This window comes from Temnothorax americanus, unplaced genomic scaffold, assembly GCF_048541705.1.
Source record: "Temnothorax americanus isolate GAGA-0224 unplaced genomic scaffold, ASM4854170v1 Scaffold142, whole genome shotgun sequence".
Classification (NCBI taxonomy): Eukaryota; Metazoa; Arthropoda; class Insecta; order Hymenoptera; family Formicidae; genus Temnothorax; species Temnothorax americanus.
In genome coordinates this window covers 231,975-255,347 of record NW_027509278.1, presented here as the reverse complement: position 1 = coordinate 255,347, position 23,373 = coordinate 231,975, and the positions used below count along the sequence as shown (strand labels likewise).

At 43.6% G+C, this 23,373-nt stretch overlaps 3 protein-coding genes across 3 annotated transcripts; 2 read left to right on the top strand and 1 right to left on the bottom strand.

Annotated features, from left to right (window-relative positions):
• Positions 1 to 7,957: 7,957 nt before the first annotated feature.
• On the bottom strand, positions 7,958 to 10,285 carry LOC143894795 (uncharacterized). The gene is made up of 2 exons (XM_077401426.1): positions 8,727 to 10,285; positions 7,958 to 8,633 (listed from the first exon to the last, which is right to left on the bottom strand). Exon 1 carries the CDS (start codon positions 10,169 to 10,171, stop codon positions 8,897 to 8,899), a length of 1,275 nt encoding a protein of 424 aa, XP_077257552.1. The 5' UTR covers positions 10,172 to 10,285; the 3' UTR covers positions 7,958 to 8,633; positions 8,727 to 8,896.
• A 1,870-nt stretch (positions 10,286 to 12,155) lies between these two features.
• On the top strand, positions 12,156 to 13,358 carry LOC143894815 (uncharacterized). The gene is made up of 2 exons (XM_077401451.1): positions 12,156 to 12,595; positions 12,698 to 13,358. The coding sequence occupies exons 1-2, from the start codon at positions 12,156 to 12,158 to the stop codon at positions 13,356 to 13,358; spliced, it is 1,101 nt and encodes a 366-aa protein (XP_077257577.1).
• Positions 13,359 to 14,401: 1,043 nt separating this feature from the next.
• Positions 14,402 to 15,265, top strand: LOC143894813 (uncharacterized). The gene is made up of 2 exons (XM_077401450.1): positions 14,402 to 14,587; positions 14,683 to 15,265. Exons 1-2 carry the CDS (start codon positions 14,484 to 14,486, stop codon positions 15,263 to 15,265), a joined length of 687 nt encoding a protein of 228 aa, XP_077257576.1. The 5' UTR covers positions 14,402 to 14,483.
• The last annotated feature ends 8,108 nt before the right edge of the window (positions 15,266 to 23,373 follow it).

Sequence of the window (23,373 nt, the reverse complement as noted above, 5' to 3'; positions counted from 1 at the left end):
TTCGTTTGTATATTCCCTTTTACCTCTCAATAATCCAATTTTTAAAATTTATGTTTAAAAAAAAAGGGGAAAGTAAAATTTGATGGGGGTTTAAAATTTGGGGAGCATAACATGGATTTAAGTCCCCTATTTCCCCTTTTTTGGTTTTTTTTTTTTTTTCGCCCTTGCATTAAAAATGGCAAACGATTTTGTTCACGTGCGATCAAAAAAAAGTGAAAATGCCCCCTCGAAAAATTTGGGGCGTAAAATTTAAAAAAAAAAAACAGCTAAAAATTTAAAAAAAAAAAATGGAACATCTCTGTTTTAAAAAGGAACCGACCTGGTGAAGGACCCAAAAACCAAAAACGTCCCCCTTTGGGGGGGAAATCTCCCAATGGGGAAAAACGATTGGAGAAAAATTTAAAATTTTTCAGCTCGAAGAAGACTGTCGTTCCAAAAAAACCCCGGGTCCCGCGGGGGGTCAGACTGTGAAACAGGTTAAACTTTAGTGGCAAAAAAATCGCGGGGACCCCGATGGGGCGAAGACTCTATTCAAGACCGGGGTTTTTTTCAATCGGGGGGGGAGCACGCGGCGGGGGGGGGAGTAGGGGTTTTAAGGGGAAAAAAAGGAAAGACTCCCCCTTGGGGGAAAAGATTCCCGGTTCGAATGGCGTGATTAACCCCGGGGGGGGGATAAATACAATTAAAAATCGAATCGCAAAAATTTTTCCCAAGACCCCCCAAGTCACGTTTCCCCGGGGGGTGGTTTGGGGGAAATCCCTCAAAAAAAAGAAAAGGGAAAAATAAAAAAACCCTGTTCAAACCCCGGGGGGTTTTTTTGGGACGGGTTTTTAAAAAAGCGAACAAAAAAGGGGGAAAAAAAGGGGGAAAACCCCCCAACTCTTCGTGCGTCCCAAACTGCGGGGGTGGTACGAAAAAAAACGTTTTCCCGGGGGCCCCCCCTTTTTCGCGTCCGAGAGTTTTTAGGAACGCGATTTTTGGAAAAAGGGTTTGTCCGTAAAACTCAATTGGGCAGTGAACGTAAAAAATAAAAAAACCCTTGGGCCCCCCGGGATGTTACAAATTTTCCCCCAAAAAAAAATTAAAAAAAAAAAAAACGGGGGATAAAAAAGGCAAACGTGGACAATGCGGGGTTGCGTGGTCATGGGCGCCCCGGTGTAAACCTGTCCCCCCATCAACATTCGGGGGGAAAAATCGTACCCTGTTCAAAAACAGTATTAAATTTTCCAAAAAGGGGGTTTAGTTTCCAAGACTTTGAAACAGATTAAAAAAATTCGAACGACTAACGATTTTCCCCCCCAAAGGTATCCATCGAAGGAGGGGGAAAACCCCCCCAACGTTTTTCCCCATACGGTCCCCGACCTGAAAAAAAAAAAGCACGTCAATTTGCGTACGTGCAGGACCCGGGGAACGACAACGTGGGGGGGGTTTCGCTGGATAAAAAAACTATCCCGCCCCCTGAGCTCGCAATTGAACAATACATGGTCCCAAAAAAAAATTTGCGATCGGTGGGTACTTATACCCTTTTTTTAAAAAAAATTTTAAAATATTTTATTTTTTATTTTAAATTTTTAAAAAATTTTTTTTTTTTTTTTTGCAGATGTTTACATTATTTTCATTTGAGCGAGAAATTGGGGGAAAAACCCCCGGGGTAGGGGGGCCGAAGTAAAAAAAATGTGCCATCCACTACCGAGCAGGATGACAAATTTGGGGGGGGATTCAAGGGAAAAAAAGAGGAAGGAACGATTCCATATGTTTGTATACGGGGCCCCCCCCCCAATGTACCCTGGAAAAAACGGATGCGGGGGCCGGGGAAAGTCCCCCATACACGTTCAACATCCCGGGTATTTTTTTATAGGATATTTCGTCGGGGGTCGGACGACGATCTTATCCCGTATCGATTTTTTTCGCGATAAGGGGGGCGTTTTTCCCCCGGGGGTTTTTCCCAGGAAATAAGAGGGGGTTTTTTAAAACCCTAAAAAAAATCTTGGGCCGATAATATCCCATGGCGGAAAAATTTTTCGAGAAGAGTGGAAAAAATTTTTAAAAGCGCAAAGACTGTCACGTTTTGCGGAAAAAAAAACCCCCTTTCCAGACGACGTGCGCGTACGCGATTTTTTGTTCCCGGGACCGGGGCGTTATAAGGTTTTCCCCCCCCCTTTTAAAATTTTTAAATTAAATTTTTAAAAAAATTTCCCCCCCTTCATTCCCCAAAAAATTTTTTTTTTTAAATTTTTTTGGGTTTTTCGGAAAGCGCATTTATTACAAGGAAAAGCACACCCCACAAAGGGGGCGCGTGATTTTTCTTCCAATCACAAAGGAAAAAAAACATTTCTTTTTCCCAAAAACGTCAAAACACTGAGGAAAAAAAATCCCAAAAATTTTGGGAAAAAATTAAAAAAAATCGCCCCGTATAAATTTTTTTAGCGCGAGTCTCAAAAAAATTTGCACCCTTTTTCCTTTCCCCGGGGAAAAGGGGTAATTTTTTTTAAAAATTTTACTTTTAAATTTTTTTCCCCGTTATCCGACCAAGTTTTTTAAAATTTTGACCAAAAGGGTTTTTCTTTCCGTACGAGTTTTTTACTGCGTCGAAATTTTGGGGGTGGGGTTTTTACCATCGCGCGCTCTTTTAAAAGTTCTTGACAGGCGCCCAAACCCCCCCCAGAGCGTTTTCGCGCCAACGCCGTCAACGTCTGGCAGGGGTTTTTCCCCTTCCCCAAAAACCGGTGGCTACAGCGACTGTATAAAAAAATCGATTTTTTTCTGTTGGCCGATATCTTTGAAAATTTTCGCGATAGCTGCGTCCCCCAGTTTTGGAAAATCGATCCGGCGATTATTCACTCAAAACCCGGGTTTTAAAGGGGGAGAAATTTTTGAAGCAAAAGGGTTTTCCAATTTTTAAAAACCTCACGGACATTGCCCAGGGTTTTATTTCATCGAACGGGGGATACCGGTGGTCTGAGTCAATGTTGGGGGAGACACGCGCAGGCCAATAACTTTTCATGCAATTTTAAAGATACATGGGAACCATCGTATACCTGATATATTTCGCCCCTAAACAACTTGAAAAGGCGGGGAAAGTAAAAAACCCTTGCCTTATGCAGACTTTAAAAGGGTCAAGACTTTTCAAAAATTTTGAGTTTACCCCCGATCGCTTTGGATTCGCCCACGGGTTACATTCTCGAATTTTGATCTAGAGTATCCCCCAGAATAAAAAAACGAAAAAATGCCCCACCTTTCCCGTCCGACGGGGGAAAAAACCACCCGGAAAACGGCAGGAAAAAAAATTCTCCCCCCCGCTGTACGTTTAAAAAAGCGTTAGTCACACCAAAACCCCCCCCCACAGCAATGCACGCGCCACGGTCTTTTTTGGGCACAAAAATTTTTTCGCGTATTGCAATTCCCCCCAAACTCCCCCGGTTTTTTCAAAATTTTTAAAACGAAATCAATACAAAATTTTTAAAAAATTGGCCCCCAAAAAAAAATTTTTAGAAAAAAAAAGTATAAAAAAATTTGGGAAAAAGAAAAAAAGGGGGGTTTTTTTGGGGAAAGATTTAAGGGGAAAAATTTGAAATCACGTTTTTTGTAAAATTTTGTGGGGGAAAAAAAGGGAAAAAAAGATACGGCGCGGGGGAAGGGGGGGTTTATCTCGAAACCAAATTTTTTTTCAGCAGGGGGGGTTTTTTTTAGAAAATTTATAGCCTTTGAACGGGGGAAAATCGAAAAGGTTTAAAAATTTTTTAAAAAACCCCCTTTTAAAAATTTTTATGTGTATTTTTGACATATCGAAAGTCGTTTGTAAAAAAAATTTTATCACAGTTAAAAATTTCCCCCGTATCGCGGGGGAAAGGGAGAATTTGGGGGAAAACCCCCAAGGACCCAAAAACCCCCCGGGGAAAACAACGATTTTTAGGTGTGCGAGAAAAAAGAAAAAAGATAAACGCTAATTCGACCCCGAGCGATTAACGCGTCGACCCCAAAAGGGCGTAAAAACCCCCCGAGAACAAAAAAGTGGCGGGCTTTATTTAAGGACAGAATAACCCCGGGGGGTCATGACCGAATTCGTCGGACTCACGAAAAAGTATTTTCCTTGCGAGTGGATGGTAAGAAAGGGGGGTTAAAAAAAAAAAAGGTGTCAAAAACCAAAAAAATACCCGGGCGATAAAGTTTGAGATTTCACGGATGTCTGCGAACGAAATTGGGGAAAAAAAAACGACGCAGGCTTTAATAAAAAGGGGGGAAAAACACGAAGGGGGTTTAAAAACCCTATCCGAAAAAAAAAACGCTCTGAGGGGGGTACGACGACAAGCGATTTCATTTTTTCCTAATTCAAAACCCCCCTTACCCGGGGGGGACAAAACGAATACCTTTGTAAGTTTGTATTGTATAAAAAAATGTATATGTATTGTAGAAAAGTAATATATAATTAGTAGTAGTAGTATATAACGTATGGTTTTTCGAATGTTTTGAATGTATAAAACGTAACTTTTTGGGGGGAAATTTTTTTTACAGTAAGGAAAAAAAAATTAAATAAAGGGGGTTACCATGTTTTTATTTCATTTTTTTTTTTTAAAAATTTTTAAAGTTTTTCAATTTCAAAATTTTTTTTGTATTAAAATAAAATTTTTTTATTTTTTTTTTTTTATGTTAAGAATAAAAAAAAAGTTTTCACGAATTAAATAAAAAATTTTTCTTGTGTTCATGAAATTGTGGGGGATCCCCTGAAAACCCCCCCCCTTTTTTAAAAATAAAAACCCCTCGCCCCCTTTTTGGGCCCCCACTTTCTCCACGAGTACAGGCTGGAAATCGGCGATGCAACTCGTGCCGTAGAAAAAACCCCCCAAAGGGGGGTTTTCCCCCGGGGGGTCCCGAGAAAAAAGGGGGTTTTTGGGGGGGGTACGCTGCACTTTAACGATTTTTAAAACCCCCCCCGGGGGTCCCCTTCCCCGGGGGGTAGCCCTTTTCGAAAATTGTTTTGTAAAATTTTTTTTAAAGCGCACCCCCAGTCACCCACTTTGAAAAATTTTTGGGGCCCGCGATCTTCTTTATCGCGCTGTAAAAACCGTAGCCAAGATCTTTCGCGGGTTTCGCGGGGGGGGGGGTTTTTCCCGGGGGGGGTGCCGATGGTTCGAAGCTTCGCGCGTTTTTAATCCGACACGAGTCGCCGGGGAAACGGTCGAAAACCCCCCTTTTAAAATTTTTTTGAGCGAAACATCTTCCACATGTTGGGTTTTTTTTCGTACGATTGAAAAACCCCGAAAAACCGGGCCCCCCTTAAACCACCCCCTACGTGGAAAATGATTTTTTGTGGGGGGTTTTTTTTTCCCCCAGACTTTTACGTCCGGGGTTTGGGGGAAAATTTCCCCCCCCCCTGGGGGGGGTTTTTGGGTTTTTTTACTAAGGGGGCCCCCCCTTTCGCGTGAATTATCTCAAAGGGAAGCGTCGGCTGTCTCGCTTTCCGCCTTTTCCTTGAGCGGCACGGCCCAAAGGTAAATTTCAACACATCGAGATTCCCCCCGCCGTCTTGATGCCCCCTTGCTTCTTTTCACCGACCCCCTTTGATAGTCGTTTTTTTGAACCTTTGTCATTTTTTGGGGTTTTTTCGGTTCATTCCCCCGGGATCGAAGGCAAAGTTTTTTTAAACGCGCCCCAAACCCCTTGGATCTTTTCGAACGCAGTCGTTCTCGTCTTTCTTTTCTTTTTATTTTTTTAAAATTTTAAAATTTTTAGAAAAGTTTTTTAAACCGCGTCACCTCATCTCAGGTTTCGCCCCGCGACGAAAAATTGCGCGACTTTTTTGTCAAATCCCCCGGGGGGGCGAACAGACGTTATTGCGCCGAAATTTCCCCCTTTTTAAACCCTTTTCCCCAGAGAAATGCGTTCGTCGCGTTCCCTGTGCCCCAAAAAACCAAAAGTTGATCGGCTTTCCCCCGTGATTGAACGGTTCCCCCCCTCGCAGGGTTTTTAAAATTTTAAAAAGCCCGGTTCGGGGGAATTCCTCGATGATCGACAACTCGTCGTCGGGGCATTTTGCCCTTCCGAACGTCGAACGCAACGATACCACTCGTTGGGGGGGCCCAGTCACGTGTCCCTCTTTTTGGGGTTTGGTCCTCCCCGGAGGATGGGTAACCCTTTTCCCGATTTTTTTTTTTCTTGGGTTTTTGGGAGAAACAAAATGAGATTCAAAGATACTTAATCCCAGTTTTTCCCCTTTTTCCCCCCGGGGGACGGGGTTTTTTTTAAAAGCACTTTGTTTTGCAAAAATCCCTTTTTTGTCTTTAAAATCCCCCGGGGTTTTCTCTCGGGGGTTTTTTTGAAGTAAACCCTAAATACCCCGGGGGGCCCCTAAACGCCGTCGTAAAATGTTTCCCTTTGTCCCTTTAAAATTTATTCCGAGCATCCAAATTTTTATTCCGAATAAAAACCCTAAAGTCCATCGATGCAGGCGCCCAAAAAATTGCGAGAAATTCGGCTCGGGCCCAATTTTTCTTCCCCCCCGTTTTTTTAAACCCTTTTGCCCCCGGTTTTGGGGAAACCTTATGAACGGTCGTCCTGATCGAGTCTCCGGGTTTCGAAAAAATTTCCGGTTTTTCGAAATTGGGACCTTTTCGGGGTTCCGGGTTCCTCGGTTAGAGGGTTTCGGGGGTTTCGATTTACGATTTACCCCGGTTTTGAGCAATCCGGGCCCGGATCTGATCTTTCTTCTTTTTTTTTTGGTTAAAATCCCCTCCTCCCTCCCCGCGTGTTGAACGGAAGCGGTTCGTTTCCGTCACGTTCCCCCCTCCGTCGGCTCCTCTTTTTTCAAAACCCGATAACCGAGTTGGCAAAAACTTTTTTAAAGGGGCCCATGAGAGGTTTAAATCGTTCCAAAACAAGGGGCCCTTTTCGATTTACCGTTTTAAAGCGCGAAGTTTTTTGCGAAAAAGAATTACTCGTCCCTTTTTAATCTCTTTACGACCTTTTTCCGTTCGGAATCGTTCGCTTTTTTTCGACGAGCCATCGCGGAAAAAAAAACCGGTGTCGATCTTTCTCCCCCTTAAAACCTAATGTTTCCCTTCGAGAGGTAAACGCAACGTGATCGCTTTTCGGTATCCGAACATTTAAAACCTTTTCCGTTGGGCCGTTCGAAACGCGTTTTTGTCCTTTTTTATCACTACAAAATTTACTTTTTTGCCAAACTTCCAAGGCAAATTTATCGTACGACATGTCGGTATTCACGTGATCGTTGTACACGTGTTTCAAATTGGTACCATCCTGTTTAAACAGGATCAGCAGATTCGCGTTGTCCCGTATCAGATGTTTAGGTATTCTCGCGTACGTCTGACAGAGATAGAAGGAGTCGACGTTCGAGTGCCTGCCCATTGAGAAATACTCTCTCACAGCGTCTTGCTTATCGCACGCCACGTCATCGAAGACGAAGATCGAGTTTGGACGTGCGTCGCTCGGTGGAATGACGTCACTGTTATTGGAGAACGTAAAATAGCCGATTTCGTCGATCGATGTCAACAAATTCTCCAAATATCGATATTTCGGCTGTTGCAGCGATTTCGAGTACACGTACACGTTTTCGAAACGTACACTGTGCGGACTTTCCAGCAAGCTGATCAGAACGTTGGTTTTACCGCAATTCGAAGGACCGCAAATGATCGCGCGTATAGTAGTCGGTAACATCGTACCGTGCTTGCGTTTCTCCACGTTGCCCCCCATCGACCGTGATCTGTCGTCGCAATTTGTCACGCGAATCGCCAACGGTTGTCGCACGAATCTCATTTCTTTCCACACTGCCGACTTTCTGGCTGCCTCGAATGCCTATATATAGGCGAGCGGAACCGCGAATCGCTCAGTAGCAAAAATGTTCGTCCTACTGTCGAGATCTTCCGATATTCGCGACTTGAGCTCCGAACAGCTGCAATTTGTGCCGAAAGCCGTTCTGCTGCAAACGTGCGGCAATCACGTCCACTACGTGTGGGACAAGCTTCCGGAACATTTAAAGGCGGATTTGGAGGTTCAGACATATCGTCGCTGTTACGAACATTACAATCGACCGTGGCAGCGAACGCACATCGACGGTCCCGCGCCAATGATAAAGGATTGCGGCGAATGTCAACGAAAAAAAATGGTGGAGGCCTGTTAAATCGCGCGATAAACGCACTTCCGTTCGAATTACACATTCCCAGCTATCAATTTTGCGGTCCGGGAACTCGTTTACAAGAACGATTGGCGAGAGGCGATCAAGGTATTAATCCATTGGACGCGGCGTGTCGCGAGCACGACATAGCCTATTCGCGTAACCGCGATCTCACCGAGAGACACGCGGCGGACGAGATACTCGCTGCGGAAGCGCGAAAACGCATTACCGCGAGAGATTCGACTCTCGGAGAGAGAGCTGCCGCTACAGCCGTTTGGGCGACCATGAAGGCTAAGACGAAGCTCGGAATGGGTTTGAAAACGAAAAAATCGAAAACTGCGAAGAAAAAAATCTAACGAAAAAACGGATATTTAATAAGAATTATTCGCCAGTGATGAAATAATAATTTGGTATAGTTAAACGGCCTGACTGGCAAGTTTTATTAGTATATCACAACGACGTTTCGACCACTAATTTGGGTCCTTTTCAAGTTATTTTAACAATGCTAGAATACGAGAATGAAAGAATATATAAGAAATTTAAAAAACAACATTACTCGTTGAACGAATTTACGATAATAACGATAAATAGGACTTACATGGATCATTGTGCGTCAATTATATAAAATTCGTGGCGGGTCGGAAAAATACGACGGTCTCATGTGAAGGCCGAAAAACTAATGATACATTATCGCATAATACAGTAAACATAGAAGGACAACTTAAAGTAATACATTATCGCAAAATACAGTAAACATAGAAGGAGAACTTAAAGTGAAGAAATTATTCGATCATAGACCAATGGTAGGTTTTCAGTGTCTTTCTGTGAGTTGATTGCCCCTTTATGTTTTTTAATAAATAGCATTTCAGAAATTTCACGTTTTTTTACATTTTGTTCTTTGTGTAAGATTGTAACATCCTGCCATTTGAAATTATGGTCGCAATCTGTTCTATGTTTACTGACGACCGAATGTTGGTTGGGGGGTTTTTTTATGTCTGCGCGATGCTCTTTTATACGCGTTTCTAAATGTCGCTTCGTTTGTCCGATATAGCATGCATTGCAATCAGAACAATCGAGTTTATAGACGACATCAGTGCATCTCCCGATCTCCAATCTATCCTTCCCTTTCCTGATTAGTGTATCCATTTTCTTAGGGACCGTATACAAAGTGTTCAAACCGTAATTTTTGAACGTACGGCGTAATCCCTCACTAAAAGTTTTTACGTAGGGGATGGGAACATAATTTTTCAGATCAAGAGTAAATGCACTGTCCTCGTTGTTAGCGTTATCCTCATTATTCGATCGTTTGTTAATTTCTGAAATTCTTCTTTGAATGTGTTTGTTCACCAAAAGGTCCGGAAAACAGTTATTAGACAATATGGTTTTCACTAACTTGATGTTCTCATCGTGAAACTGTTTATCCGACAATAGTATGGCCTGGTCAACTAAATTAATGACCGTGTTAATCTTGTATTTCAAAGGATGACTGGAGAAAAAATTAATATACCTGCCAGAGAACGTTGGTTTTCGATACCAGTTGGTGAACAAACAGTTGCCGTGTCTAAAAACAGACGTGTTTAAAAAATTCAAGGTGTTGTTCTTCTCGAGTTCATACGTGAATTTGAGACGCGGATGATAGTTGTTAAACGTACGGACAACCTCATTAAGTTTCGAATGCGGAATGCACATAAAAATGTCATCGACATAACGGAGAAAAATCTCGATATGAAAATCAAAGGATTGAAGGCAGCAAGTCTCTAAATCGTCCATAACGATATCGGCTAAAATAGGCGAGAGGGGGGAACCCATTGGACTACCGAAGATCTGTTCGTAGAACTCACCGTCAAAAGAAAAACTAGTGGAGTTAAGAATCATTCTGATAGCGTGTAGAAATTGGTCCAGATTCATCCGGGTCTCTCCCGATATCGCATCCCATCTTTTTTCGATTCCAGTCAGAACAAGTTCTATGGGTATGTTCGTGAACAGCGCAACGACATCGAGAGAGACCAGGACGTGGTCAGGAGGGATGCTGTGTTGCTTCATGCTCTCCACGAACGACCAACTATCTTTAACATGGGAAGACGGCTTCACAACTGCTTTATTCAGAATGTTGTGCAGATATGAGGCAATATTATAAAGAGGGCTTCCAACGGCGGATACAATTATGCGTAACGGGTAGCCCTCCTACCCGTTCTACCTATTCTTTCATTCTCGTATTCTAGCATTGTTAAAATAACTTGAAAAGGACCCAAATTAGTGGTCGAAACGTCGTTGTGATATACTAATAAAACTTGCCAGTCAGGCCGTTTAACTATACCAAATTAAAAAACGGATACTTCCGACAGCGAAACGAGGCGGCGTATTGCCGATTCTACCGTTGTTGGGAGTTCTCGGCTCTCTGGCCGGCGGAGCGGCGGGAGTTGTAAAGGCCGTGAACGATAACAAAGCCGCGCGGCGTCAGCTGGAAGAAATGCAACATCACAATCGCGCCGCGGAAGGTCGCGGACTTTATCTCGCTCCGTACAAATACGGACGAGGGTTGTATCTCGGCCCGCACAAACGCGGGCGAAGAGTAGCGTCGAAAATAAAAAAAAAAACGTCAAAAAGACGTTAAATATGCCCGCGGGTATTACGACTAACGTACAATTGAATCGATTGGCAAGGCGTATGCGCGTACCGTTCTTCAGAGGTGTCTTCATGCGTGATTCGTTACCGATCGGCGGTGTACGTCGAAACGAGAGCGGTATTGTGAATTTGGACGACGCAGCGGGTCCCGGTACTCATTGGGTAGCGTACGCAAAGAGGGAAGATCGAGTCGTATATTTCGACAGCTTCGGCAATCTTCGACCACCGAAAGAATTGGTGCGATATTTTGGGCCGAGCGTGACGAAGATCGAGTACAATTGCACGTCTTATCAGCGATACGATCAGAACATTTGTGGACAATTGTGCCTGCGATTTCTCCGGACGATCGACGCAAATTTAAAGCCCGACGGTGCGCCGTAGTGACTCAGTATTCGTTAACGGTTTCCGCCGACATGTCTATAACGTTCACGCTGACCGGGAAGAGCAGCATCCTTGCGGAGCACTATTTTCCCGCCGTGGATCTGAGCGACGGTGACTACGAACTCGGTCTAACGTGCTTTGAGACTTATCACACGATTCCGAACGTGAATTCTTCGAACAATAAATTTTATTTCGACGAGGATGACACGGAAATTACGATTCCCGAGGGATCGTACAAGATACGAGCCATAAATGAGTTTTTGAAACGCGAAATTTCACGAAAACGCCCGCGACGCGTAAATCGTTCCAAATCGTCGCGAATATCGCGCGAGAGGCGACCGCTCGCGCGAACGGCTACGAAGACGAGGCCGCGGAATAACCGATAGTGCTCCGCGCAAATTACAATACGATGAAGAGCGAGATCAAGTGCGCTTTCAAAGTGAACTTTAACAAACCGAACAACGTTGGATCGCTGCTGGGATTTTCGTCGAAGCGTATATTGCAGCCGAAACAGTGGCACGAGTCGGACGCGTCGATTAATATTATCAACGTAAACATTATCCGCGTGGAGTGTAACGTAACCGCGGGTGCGTACAGCAACGGCAAACGCGTTCACACGATACACGAATTTTCACCGAGCGTACCACCGGGATATAAGATATCGGAAACGCCGGCGCAGATCATTTATCTGCCGATCATCGCGCGAAGCGTTACGGATCTAACGATACGCGTCACGGATCAAGACGGACGATTGCTCGATTTTCGAGGAGAAGAGATCACCGTCAGATTGCACGTACGACGGCTACAGCGATAACGCCCGACGTGTGACATGCTCGTGTTGAACGACTCGGAGCACGCGACAAATAAGAATATCTTTACGACTGCGACGATCGACGATATCATCAAATCGACATTCGGTAGCGTTAAAACTGAGACGAAAACAGAGACGAGAAAGAAGCTCAACGCATCGAACGTTAAATTTTTACAATCTCTAGGATTCGCGGTACGAAACATCTGAACGATGACTGAAATTCTTAACATCGGAGGCGAGCCGGTCTTTGACGATCGCATCGTCAAGATCGAGACTCACACGTACAACCCGTACGCCAACACAACGTTCGAGTATAGCGACGAGATACGAATACCCATACAACAGCAGGATCTGTATACGTTGCCGTGCGAAAGTTTTCTCTACGTCGAAGGAATATTGACGGTGACCCGAGCAGCCGGCCAAGCCGATGACGTGGTATTGGGGAATAATTGCGTCGCGTTCATGTTCGATGAAATTCGATACGAGCTCGACGGTGTGGAGATTGATCATTGCAGAAACGTAGGAATAACCAGCACGCTCAAGAACTACGTAACGGTATCGTCCGACAGAAGCGTGATCCTGCGAAACGCGGGCTGGGAACCGCATAATAACGCGAACGGATACTTCAATTTCTGCGTACCGCTCAACCTGTTACTGGGATTTTGCGAGGATTACAAACGCGTGGTGATCAACGCTCGTCACGAATTAATCTTGATACGATCGCGCACCGACAACAATTGTCTGATGGGAAGTTTCGCGTTGGAGCCTACTGTCAAACTAGTCAAGATACAGTGGCGAATGCCTCACGTGGTATTGAGCGAGGTCAACAAGCTGTCGATGCTGCGCACCTTGGAAAACGGACGATATCTAAGTATGGGTTTCCGTTCGTGGGATCTGTACGAGTATCCCCTGTTGCAGAACACGACCAAGCACTCGTGGGCCATTAAAACCGCGACTCAGCTCGAGAAACCGCGATACGTCGTCTTCGCTCTGCAAACGGGTCGGAAGAACGTCATGTCCGCGGACACGAGCCGATTCGACGACTGCAAATTGACCAACGTGAAACTCTACCTAAACTCGGAAGTCTATCCGTACGACGATTTGAATTTGGACTTTGGTAAACACAGATGGGCGATTCTGTACGATATGTACGCGCGTTTCTGCAAGGGCTATTACGGATACGAATATCTCGAGCCGAGTCTCACCGTTTCGACTTTTCTACGTAACGGCCCGTTCGTGATCATCGATTGCTCTCGACAAAACGAATCCGTCAAAAACGCCACCGTGGATGTCAGACTAGAATTCGATTGCATGGAGAACGTACCGCCGAATACCTCCGCGTACTGTCTCATCATACACGATCGCGTGATCGAGTACAATCCGTTGACCAACGTAGTGCGCAAAATAGTCTGAGTGTTCGCGGCAACGTCGACGAAAATTTTGTCTCTCTTTAACCTCCGATACAAATTTATGCGAGGGGAAAAAGGGGAGCAGGATATAAAAATCAGAGTGTCGCGAAACGCGCGTCATTCCTCTCGATTCACGCATCGAAGAAAGAGAGATATCTCTTCATGTCCGCACCAACGTTCGTCGACCTGCAAGGTTTCGTCGTCGGGATGAAATTTGTCGTAAAGGAGGCGGCGGTGCTGAAAAACGGGGCCGTTCTGGCGCATTACATCTTTACATGCCCCATGCCGTGGAATCTCCTCACAAAATCCGACAAATCGTGCGCTTCCTGGTTGATTCGCAATCACCATGGATTACGATGGGAAGACGGAAACGTGCCGTACAGCAAGGTGAAGCGTTTAATTACATCGGCCGTGCTCGGTGAGGAAAAGGACGACAACGATGACGACGACGACGACGACGACGATGACGACAAGATGCCGACTCTCGTGTACGTCAAGGGATGCCAGAAACGAGAATGGCTGGTGGATCTGCTTGAGAATAAAGCGAGAAACCTAAACATCGAGACTCTGGATGCGGATTACGAAGATATCGAATCTTTAAATATTCTAGATGCTACCAATACTATGCGATGTGGAAAACACGTTAAGAATTGCGCGTTGCAAAATGTATTAAAAATATTTAACTGGTGGTCGAAACGCCAGAGAGAATTGTCATCTTTTTAAAAAATAAATTTTATATGTATGTGTAAATTTTACAATGTTTTATTTCCTTTCCCCCATTAATCGATAGTGTACAAAAATTAAAGAATAAGTAGGTATCGTGATGAATTCTAACTCGATAGCTTCGATATCAGTTTTAGACGAACATGTTTGAACATGTTTCGCGGTTGATGTCATGTGGAGGGGGGAGGGGGATATACGTCTTAATAAAGAAAAAAACATCTTACTTTAATCCCCTCTCCTAAAATTCAGAGCGCTAATTGGGCGTTCCAGAAACATTAATCCCTCCCTCCCCTCCTTCATCATAATTTTGTAAGTTGCCGCGTATATTCGATTAATTTTTTATACGACTAGTCTCGTATCGACTGCTTGTGCGAACGGTGTTCACTTCTCATAACCGAGAGAAAGAATGTATTCCGCTGAAGGAAGCAACGGCGGTAACAGCAGTGGCAGTAGACGTATGAATTATTACGTGCCGATTCCCGATGTTGAAACTCCAACGTGTGAAAACAAGTAAGTTTTGTATAATTTATAGAGCTTTATATTTTTTTATATCTTTTTTGCGAATTGTATTATTTTGAAAGTAATCTCATTACTTTTTTTTATAGCATTTCGTTGGAGCGTCGCGCGGTTCGTATACTAGGCAGACGATACGCATTGACAGCAACAGCTTATAAATATTTGGATATTGGGATCAACGTGGGACCTATGTCCTCTGTGGATATACATATTGGCGATAACCGAGGCAATCGAATAATTCTGCCTCATGCAACGTGGGTGACGTTCATCGAAAGACGTGCGGATATTCAGCAACTCGTGCAGTCACCATCGCATGCAGGACCATCATCGCTAGCGATTCGAGATCTGGAACTCGTTAAAATACGCGACGCAGATATTGTAAAATTGATCTCGTGCGACACCAGCTTGTACATGAAACCGTCAACCGTACTCTTCTTGTTCGAACTAGAACATTGCGTCGAAAATGTGTATTTTCAACTGTGCCAAAATATTCATGGCGTAAGTGAAAAATTTAAACAATTTGTAATCATTTTACGTCAAAATTGTATCACCGATAAATGTAACGCAGTTAGAATCTTGCGTGAATTTTATGATAAGAATTCAATTATTGATTGTGAACTGTTGGCGTATGCTGCAGATAATATTGTACATGATGCATTACATGAGAAATAAATGTATATATTAAAATGCATATCACTGTATCTAAAATTATCTTTCCTTCTCTCAATTATTTATTATAATGAAAAGAAACGCGCGAACGGGGGGCGGGAGCGAGAGAGAACGCGCGCGAGAGAGAACGCAAACGGGGGACGGGAGCGAGAGAGAACGCGCGCGAGAGAGAACGCAAACGGGGGACGGGAGCGAGAGAGAACGCGCGCGAGAGAGAACGCAAACGGGGGACGGGAGCGAGAGAGAAACTGCGCGCGAAAGAGAACGCAAACGGGGGACGGGAGCGAGCGCGCGAGGGAGAGAGAACGCGAACGGGAGCGAGAGAGAAACTGCGCGCGAGAGAGAACGCGAACGAGAAGACGGTCCTTTTCGAGAGGAAGACGAAGAAAATAAGGAAAAAAAGAAATAACGCGCAACGTCATAATCGAATGGCGCCGCAAAAAAACGTGATCCAGTGAACCTGTGACCCACATGTTCACCAAAAAACCTCAATAAATTGCCCTAAAAAGACATGTCTGAAGAGGACATTGCGGCGGTATACGTGCACAGCGGAGGTCTCCGAGAGACTCCCAGGCCAACTTTTTTTTCCGGCGTTTTTCATTGTTTCTCTTTATTTTTTAGTGCGCTACCGTAGTACGTAAAAAACAAAAAAATATGTAAAAGAAAAAGAATAAAAAAATGTATTTTTTAAAATATAAATCATGACTTAATTTCTTCACACGCATTTTCATTTGAGCAGTATATGCGACGTTCGACTCGAAACACTCGAGTCGCTTGGATATATCGTAAACTATGAAGCCATGCTCTGGCGACGCTCGCTTTTGTAGTGTGAAATGACATCTGTTTATAATACTATCCCCCCTGAGATCCTCGCCTAGAACTCTTATTGACATCACTACTCACGACGGAAAAAAAGTGGCATTCTGACTGCAGTCGCAGAGCAGTGCACGCGTTAGACGAGTCCGCATTTTTTGTGATTTTTAAAATTATTTTTGTGATGCCTCCGTACGATCTTCCTCCGTATAACGCGAAATACGTAAAAATCAGTGAAATTTTAAACGATCCTAATTTTAACGATTTTGATTTCGAGGACTTTGCTGGTGCTTGTGATCAGGAGGAGAGGCCCGCTGCTCTCCCGCGTCTCCCGCGTTTCCCGCGTATCCCGCGGACGATCGGTGTTGGACGCGGCCGGCTTTTCCCCCGCGGGCGGCGGCCTGTGCTAAACGTTAGTATCGGGGAATTTTTTAATTCCGATATTGATATTGACAATTTAGAGGACAGTAGTGATAGTGATAGTGAAATTGAAGAAGAGAGGTCCGCTGGTCCCCCGCGTCAGCCACCCGCGCCCCGGCTCCCAACAGCTCAGGTGGGCACGCCACCCGGGATTTCACGCGGGCGAGCGCTGAGGAACGCTCTCGGCCTCCCGGCTCTCGGACGCGGGCGGGCACAAATAAGTGACATTTGAGAGGAGAGGTCCGCTGCTCCCCCGCGTCAGCCACCCGCGCCCCTGCTCCCAACAGCTCAGGTGGGCACGCCACCCGGGATTTCACGCGGGCGAGCGCTGAGGAACGCTCTCGGCCTCCCGGCTCTCGGACGCGGGCGGGCACAAATAAGTGACATTTGAGAGGAGAGGTCCGCTGCTCCCCCGCGTCAGCCACCCGCGCCCCTGCTCCCAACAGCTCAAGTGGGCACGCCACCCGGGATTTCACGCGGGCGAGCGCTGAGGAACGCTCTCGGCCTCCCGGCTCTCGGACGCGGGCGGGCGCAATCTTACGCCGATTCCCTCGCGCAGGGTCTCGCGTATCGTCCAACGCCAGAGGACGAGAGATTGGCGGACGAGCTGGTGTTCAGCGTGGCTGAAATTGTGCACACGCGGGTTCTCCTCCTCCTCCTCCCGTCAACCGCCCTGGCCGCCAAAATCCACGGGAGGCACTAGCGGCAGCATTGAGACGGATGTCGGTGGGCCGCGGCCATGGAGCCCCCCCTCGTCGAAATTAAGGTATTTTTTTTCTTTTTTTTACCTAAAAATTGAAGAGCGAGAGAGAGACCGCGCGCGAGGAAGAGATAACGCGAACGGGGACCGGGAGCGAGCGCGCGAGGGAGAGATAACGCGAACGGAAGCGAGAGAGAACGCGCGCGAGAGAGAACGCGAACGAGAGGACGGCGCTTTTGTAATACCCCCGCGCCGATAAAGTGACGACCCTCCCCCCCCGGCGGTACCTCTTGTCAATGCGATATGTTTATTAATATTTAATAAACATGTCCCGACACGCTCGCCGACCCCCCCCCCGCTCCCCCTCACCGAGTTGTCCCCCCCTCCCCCCTCTCCCTCGCCAACGAGTCGTCTTTCCCCGCCCCACTCCCCCTCGCCCTCGAGCCCTCCCCCCCCGCCCCGCTCCCCCCTCGGAGCTCCCGGGGTAGATCTCTTATTGATATATCTACTTGCGAGGAATCGACTAGCTCGACCTAAGGGTTGGGGCGGGAGTGATGAAAGGCGGCGCGATATTCGGCATAAATGAGGCCACGAACTCAAGCAATTAACAAATCAAAATAACATTTATTTGTTAGAAATTTGCGCGTGAACCAATAAAAGCCGGCTTCGGTCGGTCAGACAAATCATATCATCAATCGCGCGAGCGTCAGAAATGAAACAAAAAGAAATAGTGATAGCGCGGACACCAGAATAAACGAGGTACTGCGTTATCGTATAGTAACGCGCAGAAGGCGCTGCGATTATCTTAGAACAGTATGACAAAACTTACAAGTAATATGGAACATCGACGGTAAACACGAAATAATCACGGAATTAGAAAATAAGATCTCGCAGGAAAGATCGCGACAGGACGACACCTCACGCTCGGAGTGCATGAACGCAACGCCGGGAGTCGCGCGAGAATTCTGTCGCCAATTATCTAAGCCTAACGCAAGTAGGAATCGTGGCGTATAAGCCCCGTCCCAACGTAATGATGAGGACCGAACGCAACACAATAACGAGCGCGAACGTTATACGAAACGGACTCGCAGTAACGGATTTTGTTACGAATCTTTCGCGATCTCCAGAGGCTCGCAATCGCGTCTTGATCTCAATTCCGCGGCCACGATACCATCCCGAGGCCCTTCGCTCTCGCTGTCGATCGCCATTCGATACGCGGTCTCATGGGACCGTACGCGTCGCGATGTTACAACGTTTCCCCGGACGAGAGCGTGCCCCGGAGGGCGGCGTCGTGGCGTTACATCTCGAGGTTAATTACTGCGGGCAACCTCACCGATGTGATGTCTCCTCGTAGGGCTCCTCGCCGTCACCTCGTATGGAGGATCGTCGCAGCGTAACAGATTTTCCCGACTCGGGGTGGCTATCGCGTATTTTAAGAAAAACGTTCGGACTCGCCGACGGACGACCAGAGAGTGTCTTGGAGTGTCTCGCTAGATTCTCTCGATAGCGGTATCGATGCGGCACCCCCTTCCGTAGGGGCGTGCCAACCAATCGAGAGCGAGCTTGCAAGCTCGCGCGATATTCTAAAGCAGGATCGTCGTAAGGTGGATCCTTCGGGGGCGCGCAACGGTCCCTCGGCGGCGTAGCGACTCCTTCAATTTGTCCCTGGACAGCGGACTGGACTTGGTTCTAGCCGGTGTGCCTCCGGTTTGACCTCGGAGCGGTGATCAGTCACCCCGCGGGCCGGTACTTCGTGAAGGCAGATTGCTGAGGCCGGATTTTCCCCAGGCGCCTGGGGCCCCGCTATCGGCGGCCTTGTCCATCGCTGCCTCATTCGCCGCACGCCTGCCGCGTTGCTCTCGCCGCCCGTGATCCATGTAGCTTCCGCTCTCGCCACCCCTCCTCGGTCCTTGGTCCTCCCGGACCCCTCTCGTTATCGGTACTCCCTCGAAGATTCGCCGTGGTGTGGGTGAGGCGCCGCGCGCATTATAATTACACATGAAAATAAGAGAATAGTCAAAACGCGGAAACGATATCGATTTTTGGCCTCTGGAGATCTCGTCGTAGCTTCTCTGGCTCGTCCCTGGGCGCAAACTTCCGCGCCTTGTGACGGCGGCGGAGCGCTGCCACGAAGCGGCTGGCCGCAACGTCACAGTGTGTATGTGTATGTGTATATGTGTGCATGTGTGTATGTATGTGCCAAATTTACCGAAATTTCTATAACTCTAGAACTAATCAACCAAATCTTAACGAATTATATATGAAATAGGGGTAGAAAAAACTGAAGAATATAATAGAATTAATAAAAATTGCTAATAATCAAGTTCTTTTTTAGGAAAATTTTGAATTTGCAGAAATGTTTGTTTATGCTTTAATTTCCGCAAATTTGGAGATTTCGATCTATTTTTAATTTTATTATATTTTTCAGTCTTTTTTCTACCCCTATTTCATATATAATTCTTTAAGATTTGGTTGATTAGACTCAGCTTTATACACGATCAAAGGTCCCTAATTTTTAGAAAAATGTCTGTAATAACTTTAACTTCTGTAAATTTTAAGATATCGGTGTATTTTTTATTTTGTTATATTTTTCAGTCTTCTCTATTTCTATTTTACGTAATTCTTTAAGGCCGGTATTCATAGTCGGGTCTTATATTCAAGATCGTCTTAAGGCGTCATCAGTTAATCAGATGGCTATATTAACATCTTATTTTATAAGCCTGACTATACTGTTGTAGCTCATTATGAACGCGATGTATAAAGCACCTAATATCACGAATGCGAGCCGCATCGTCTTCGCAGACTCAAGTATAACGGACAGAGAAGAATAGAAATGTTAACTGAACCCAACCAAATGATGTGCTCCTTCATGGGCAATTTCTTTGTTAGCGAGGGCAGGCAGAGCAATGTTCTCAGAGTGCTCGCGAAGGGTCGCGTACCCGATTTAGATATTATATCAATAATGCAAAACATTCTTTGCGGACGCTTCTATGACGAGGGTCGTCCTATTGGTAATAAGCATTCTAATCTAGTTACAATTAATTTAAAAAATAGATAAAAAGATGTTTGTATTATATATCCTATGTTTCGTCTTGCAGCCTTAGGTGGCGTTCTTAGGATGAGGAATTGACGAGTGGCACAAAACGTTATGGCAGAACAATATCCGCCGCAGGTGTTATCATTTATCGATCTCGCTAGATCGTTTCAATGTCACGACATAGAACTTGAATCAGATCTAATAGCTATTGGTACAATTATTAACACAGAACCGGAAATTTTGTCCGAAGAACTGCGTTATGGTTCTTTAAGTAATTTATTATGGTATGATAGTGCAAGTGGATAACAGTGACCATTTATCTTCAAATTACTGTTTTGGTTTACTAGCAAAAACTATTATTAATTATAAATCTCAATTTTTTATTTATTAATTCGTGTAATTGTATATCTATCTGCTTATGTAAAAAAATAAGCATTTGTAATTATTAAATTAAAGTAAATTAAATTAATAAATTCTAATTTTACTCATTTACTTAAACGTTAATCATGACCGTGATTACAATCTAATTTTCAATTTCTGTAAAAACATTATAAAATATTTATATAATTTTCAGCCTCTCTGCCGAAGAGGCATCATCAATTCCACAATTTTTCTAATTACGGAGCAGGCGGGCAGTTTGTTAACGATATCACGAAGGACACGATCGAGTATGAAGGATATTTCAATTTAGCAAGCAAAATTTATATGTGGGTTTGATGGTATCTCTATTCTTAAACTAGTTTCTTATATGTTTTTATATATAAACAGAAGTTTACGTAATACAAGGAATTGACTTGCTAAAGTACTTAAAAATTTATACAAATCTGAAAATAATGTTTGAGTGTCACATAATTATTTTGATGTTTCAACATAATTATTTTCAGATGTATGTCTTCCTGATTTTGTGACGAAGATATTGTGTCGGATTATAATATTTTATAAGTTTTTTGACGCATTTTTGATATAATTAATAAAATTTTTAATATTCTTCAAGAAACGCTTCAGCAATCAAAGACAAAAAATCATGATTTTAAAATATAAAATTAATCTACATTTTCTTGAAACGACAGTTGATTATGACACAGTTTTTCTAAGCAAAAATGATTTAAATCCCAATGTTTTGATACAACAGAACAAGAATTCTTGCAGTGTTATTCTGAAATAAGCTAAAAAATTACTTGAAAAATGATAAGATTAAAAGATTAAATCTAAAGAATAAAGAAATAATCTAAACATTATTTTTTATTATTTTATTACGTAATGCTAAATATATAAAACTTAGTTTAATAAAAAAATTTTGAATTGAAGCATTACATTTTATTCATAATTATTTTATGATTTATTTTGTATTATTATTATATAATATAATATTTTATTTGAATCAAGAAACACGGTAGTGTCTCGCGCTAAGTACACGCGGAGCGAGACCGACCGTGACTCTTTTACGCGACGCGACGGGTTGCGAGTACCCGAGATGTTGAGATCTCGATAACGAGTGAACGGATCAAGTTCTAAGGAAGCTTGATCGATAGCTTAGGGTGCAGTCCCATGCACAGCGAAAAATCGGAAACGACAAAAAGGGAACCGCAAAATGGAAATAGAGCATGCGCAGCTGCACAACGCGTCGTCTGCTTATTCCGTTACTTTTTTTCAACTTCAGGCATCCCATGCACGCTAAAAAATAGGAAAATTGAAGAAAAATCAGAACTTGTTAAAATCGAAAATACTATTTAAAAGTAAAAAGTAATAAAATGTATTATTTATATAAAGAAAATAAATATTATTAAACATTTGTATAACAACTACACTCGAAATTACTAATTTTTTGGTTCTATGAAGAAAAATTGGTTAAAGAAAGAGGTTAGAGTACCATTCCTTGTTGAAAAAGCTGCTCCATGGGACGCTAGAAATCGAAAAATAGAAACGGAAAGGTACGCAAAATTATATTGATTAAAAATTTAAGTTAAAAAAATTTTTATTTATTCTATAAATATTCTGTAATAATAGTGTCAATTACCATTGTTTAGGTACGTGAATAATTCATAATGAGATCAAAAGTTTATTTGATGCTAATACTGCAAAAATGCAGACAGTTGCAACAAATGCCACAAACACCTTGGCAATCTGAAATAAATTATGAACAAATTAACAAGATGTACTGCCTTTATCTTTTACTAAAAAGAAAAGAACTTGTTAAACGAAGATTCTGGGTAAGACCCATATTTACAGAAGAAATGAGATTATTACAAGGGTTTAGCGATAACTTAATTATTGAAATGATGCATCGTGATGAAGAAAAATATTTTGATTTTTTCCGTATGCATTTGCAAAGTTTAAATGAATTATTTACTCTTATTGAACCACACATTACAAAACAGACTGTGGTGAGGACTCCCATACCATCTAGAACTCGTTTTGAAATCTGCATTCGCTATTTAGCTACAGGTGATAGCTTTCAGTCTCTTAGTTATGCTTTTCGAGTAGCACCAAATACAATATCTAAAATTATATCAGAAACTTGTCAAGTTATTTGGGATGTCCTGGCTGAAATAGTTTTTCCAGAACCAACAGAACAGTTGTGGTATCAGAAAGCATGTGATTATGAAGATTTGTGGGACTTTCCTAATTGCATTGGGTCTATAGACGGTAAACACGTTGTTTTACAGGTATTTATGAATTTAAAAATGACCAACTATACATATACTGTATAACAAATTATTATGAAAAAAATAAACAAAAATTTTATTTACAGGCACCATATAAGAGTGGTTCTACCTATTATAATTATAAAGGTCAACACAGTATTGTATTGCTTGCCATAACAGATGCAAATGGATTATTTACTGTAGTAGACATAGGAGCAGAAGGAAGACGTAGTGATGGAGGAATTTTTATGCACAGCGATCTTGGTATCAGTCTAAACAATAATGAAGTCAGTTTGCCTCCATCAAGACAATTAGAAGAAAATGGTCCAAATTTACCTTATGTGCTAGTTGGAGATGAAGCATTCGCTCTTACTAACTACATGATGAGACCATATTCTAGAAGAAATGATTTAGATCTTTCTGAAAAAGTGTACAACTACAGACATTGTAGAGCCAGAAGAAGTGTTGAATGTTCTTTTGGAGTGTTAGCAGCACG

Excerpts from the sequence above, each read along its gene's own strand:
- LOC143894795 (XM_077401426.1), bottom strand. The coding sequence starts at position 10,171 with ATGAAGCAACACAGCATCCCTCCTGACCACGTCCTGGTCTCTCTCGAT.
- LOC143894815 (XM_077401451.1), top strand. The coding sequence starts at position 12,156 with ATGACTGAAATTCTTAACATCGGAGGCGAGCCGGTCTTTGACGATCGC. Across the intron at positions 12,596-12,697 it reads TTCTGCGTACCGCTCAACCT|TTTCGCGTTGGAGCCTACTG; the intron begins GTTACTGGGATT and ends TCTGATGGGAAG.
- LOC143894813 (XM_077401450.1), top strand. The coding sequence starts at position 14,484 with ATGTATTCCGCTGAAGGAAGCAACGGCGGTAACAGCAGTGGCAGTAGA. Across the intron at positions 14,588-14,682 it reads ACTCCAACGTGTGAAAACAA|CATTTCGTTGGAGCGTCGCG; the intron begins GTAAGTTTTGTA and ends TTTTTTTTATAG.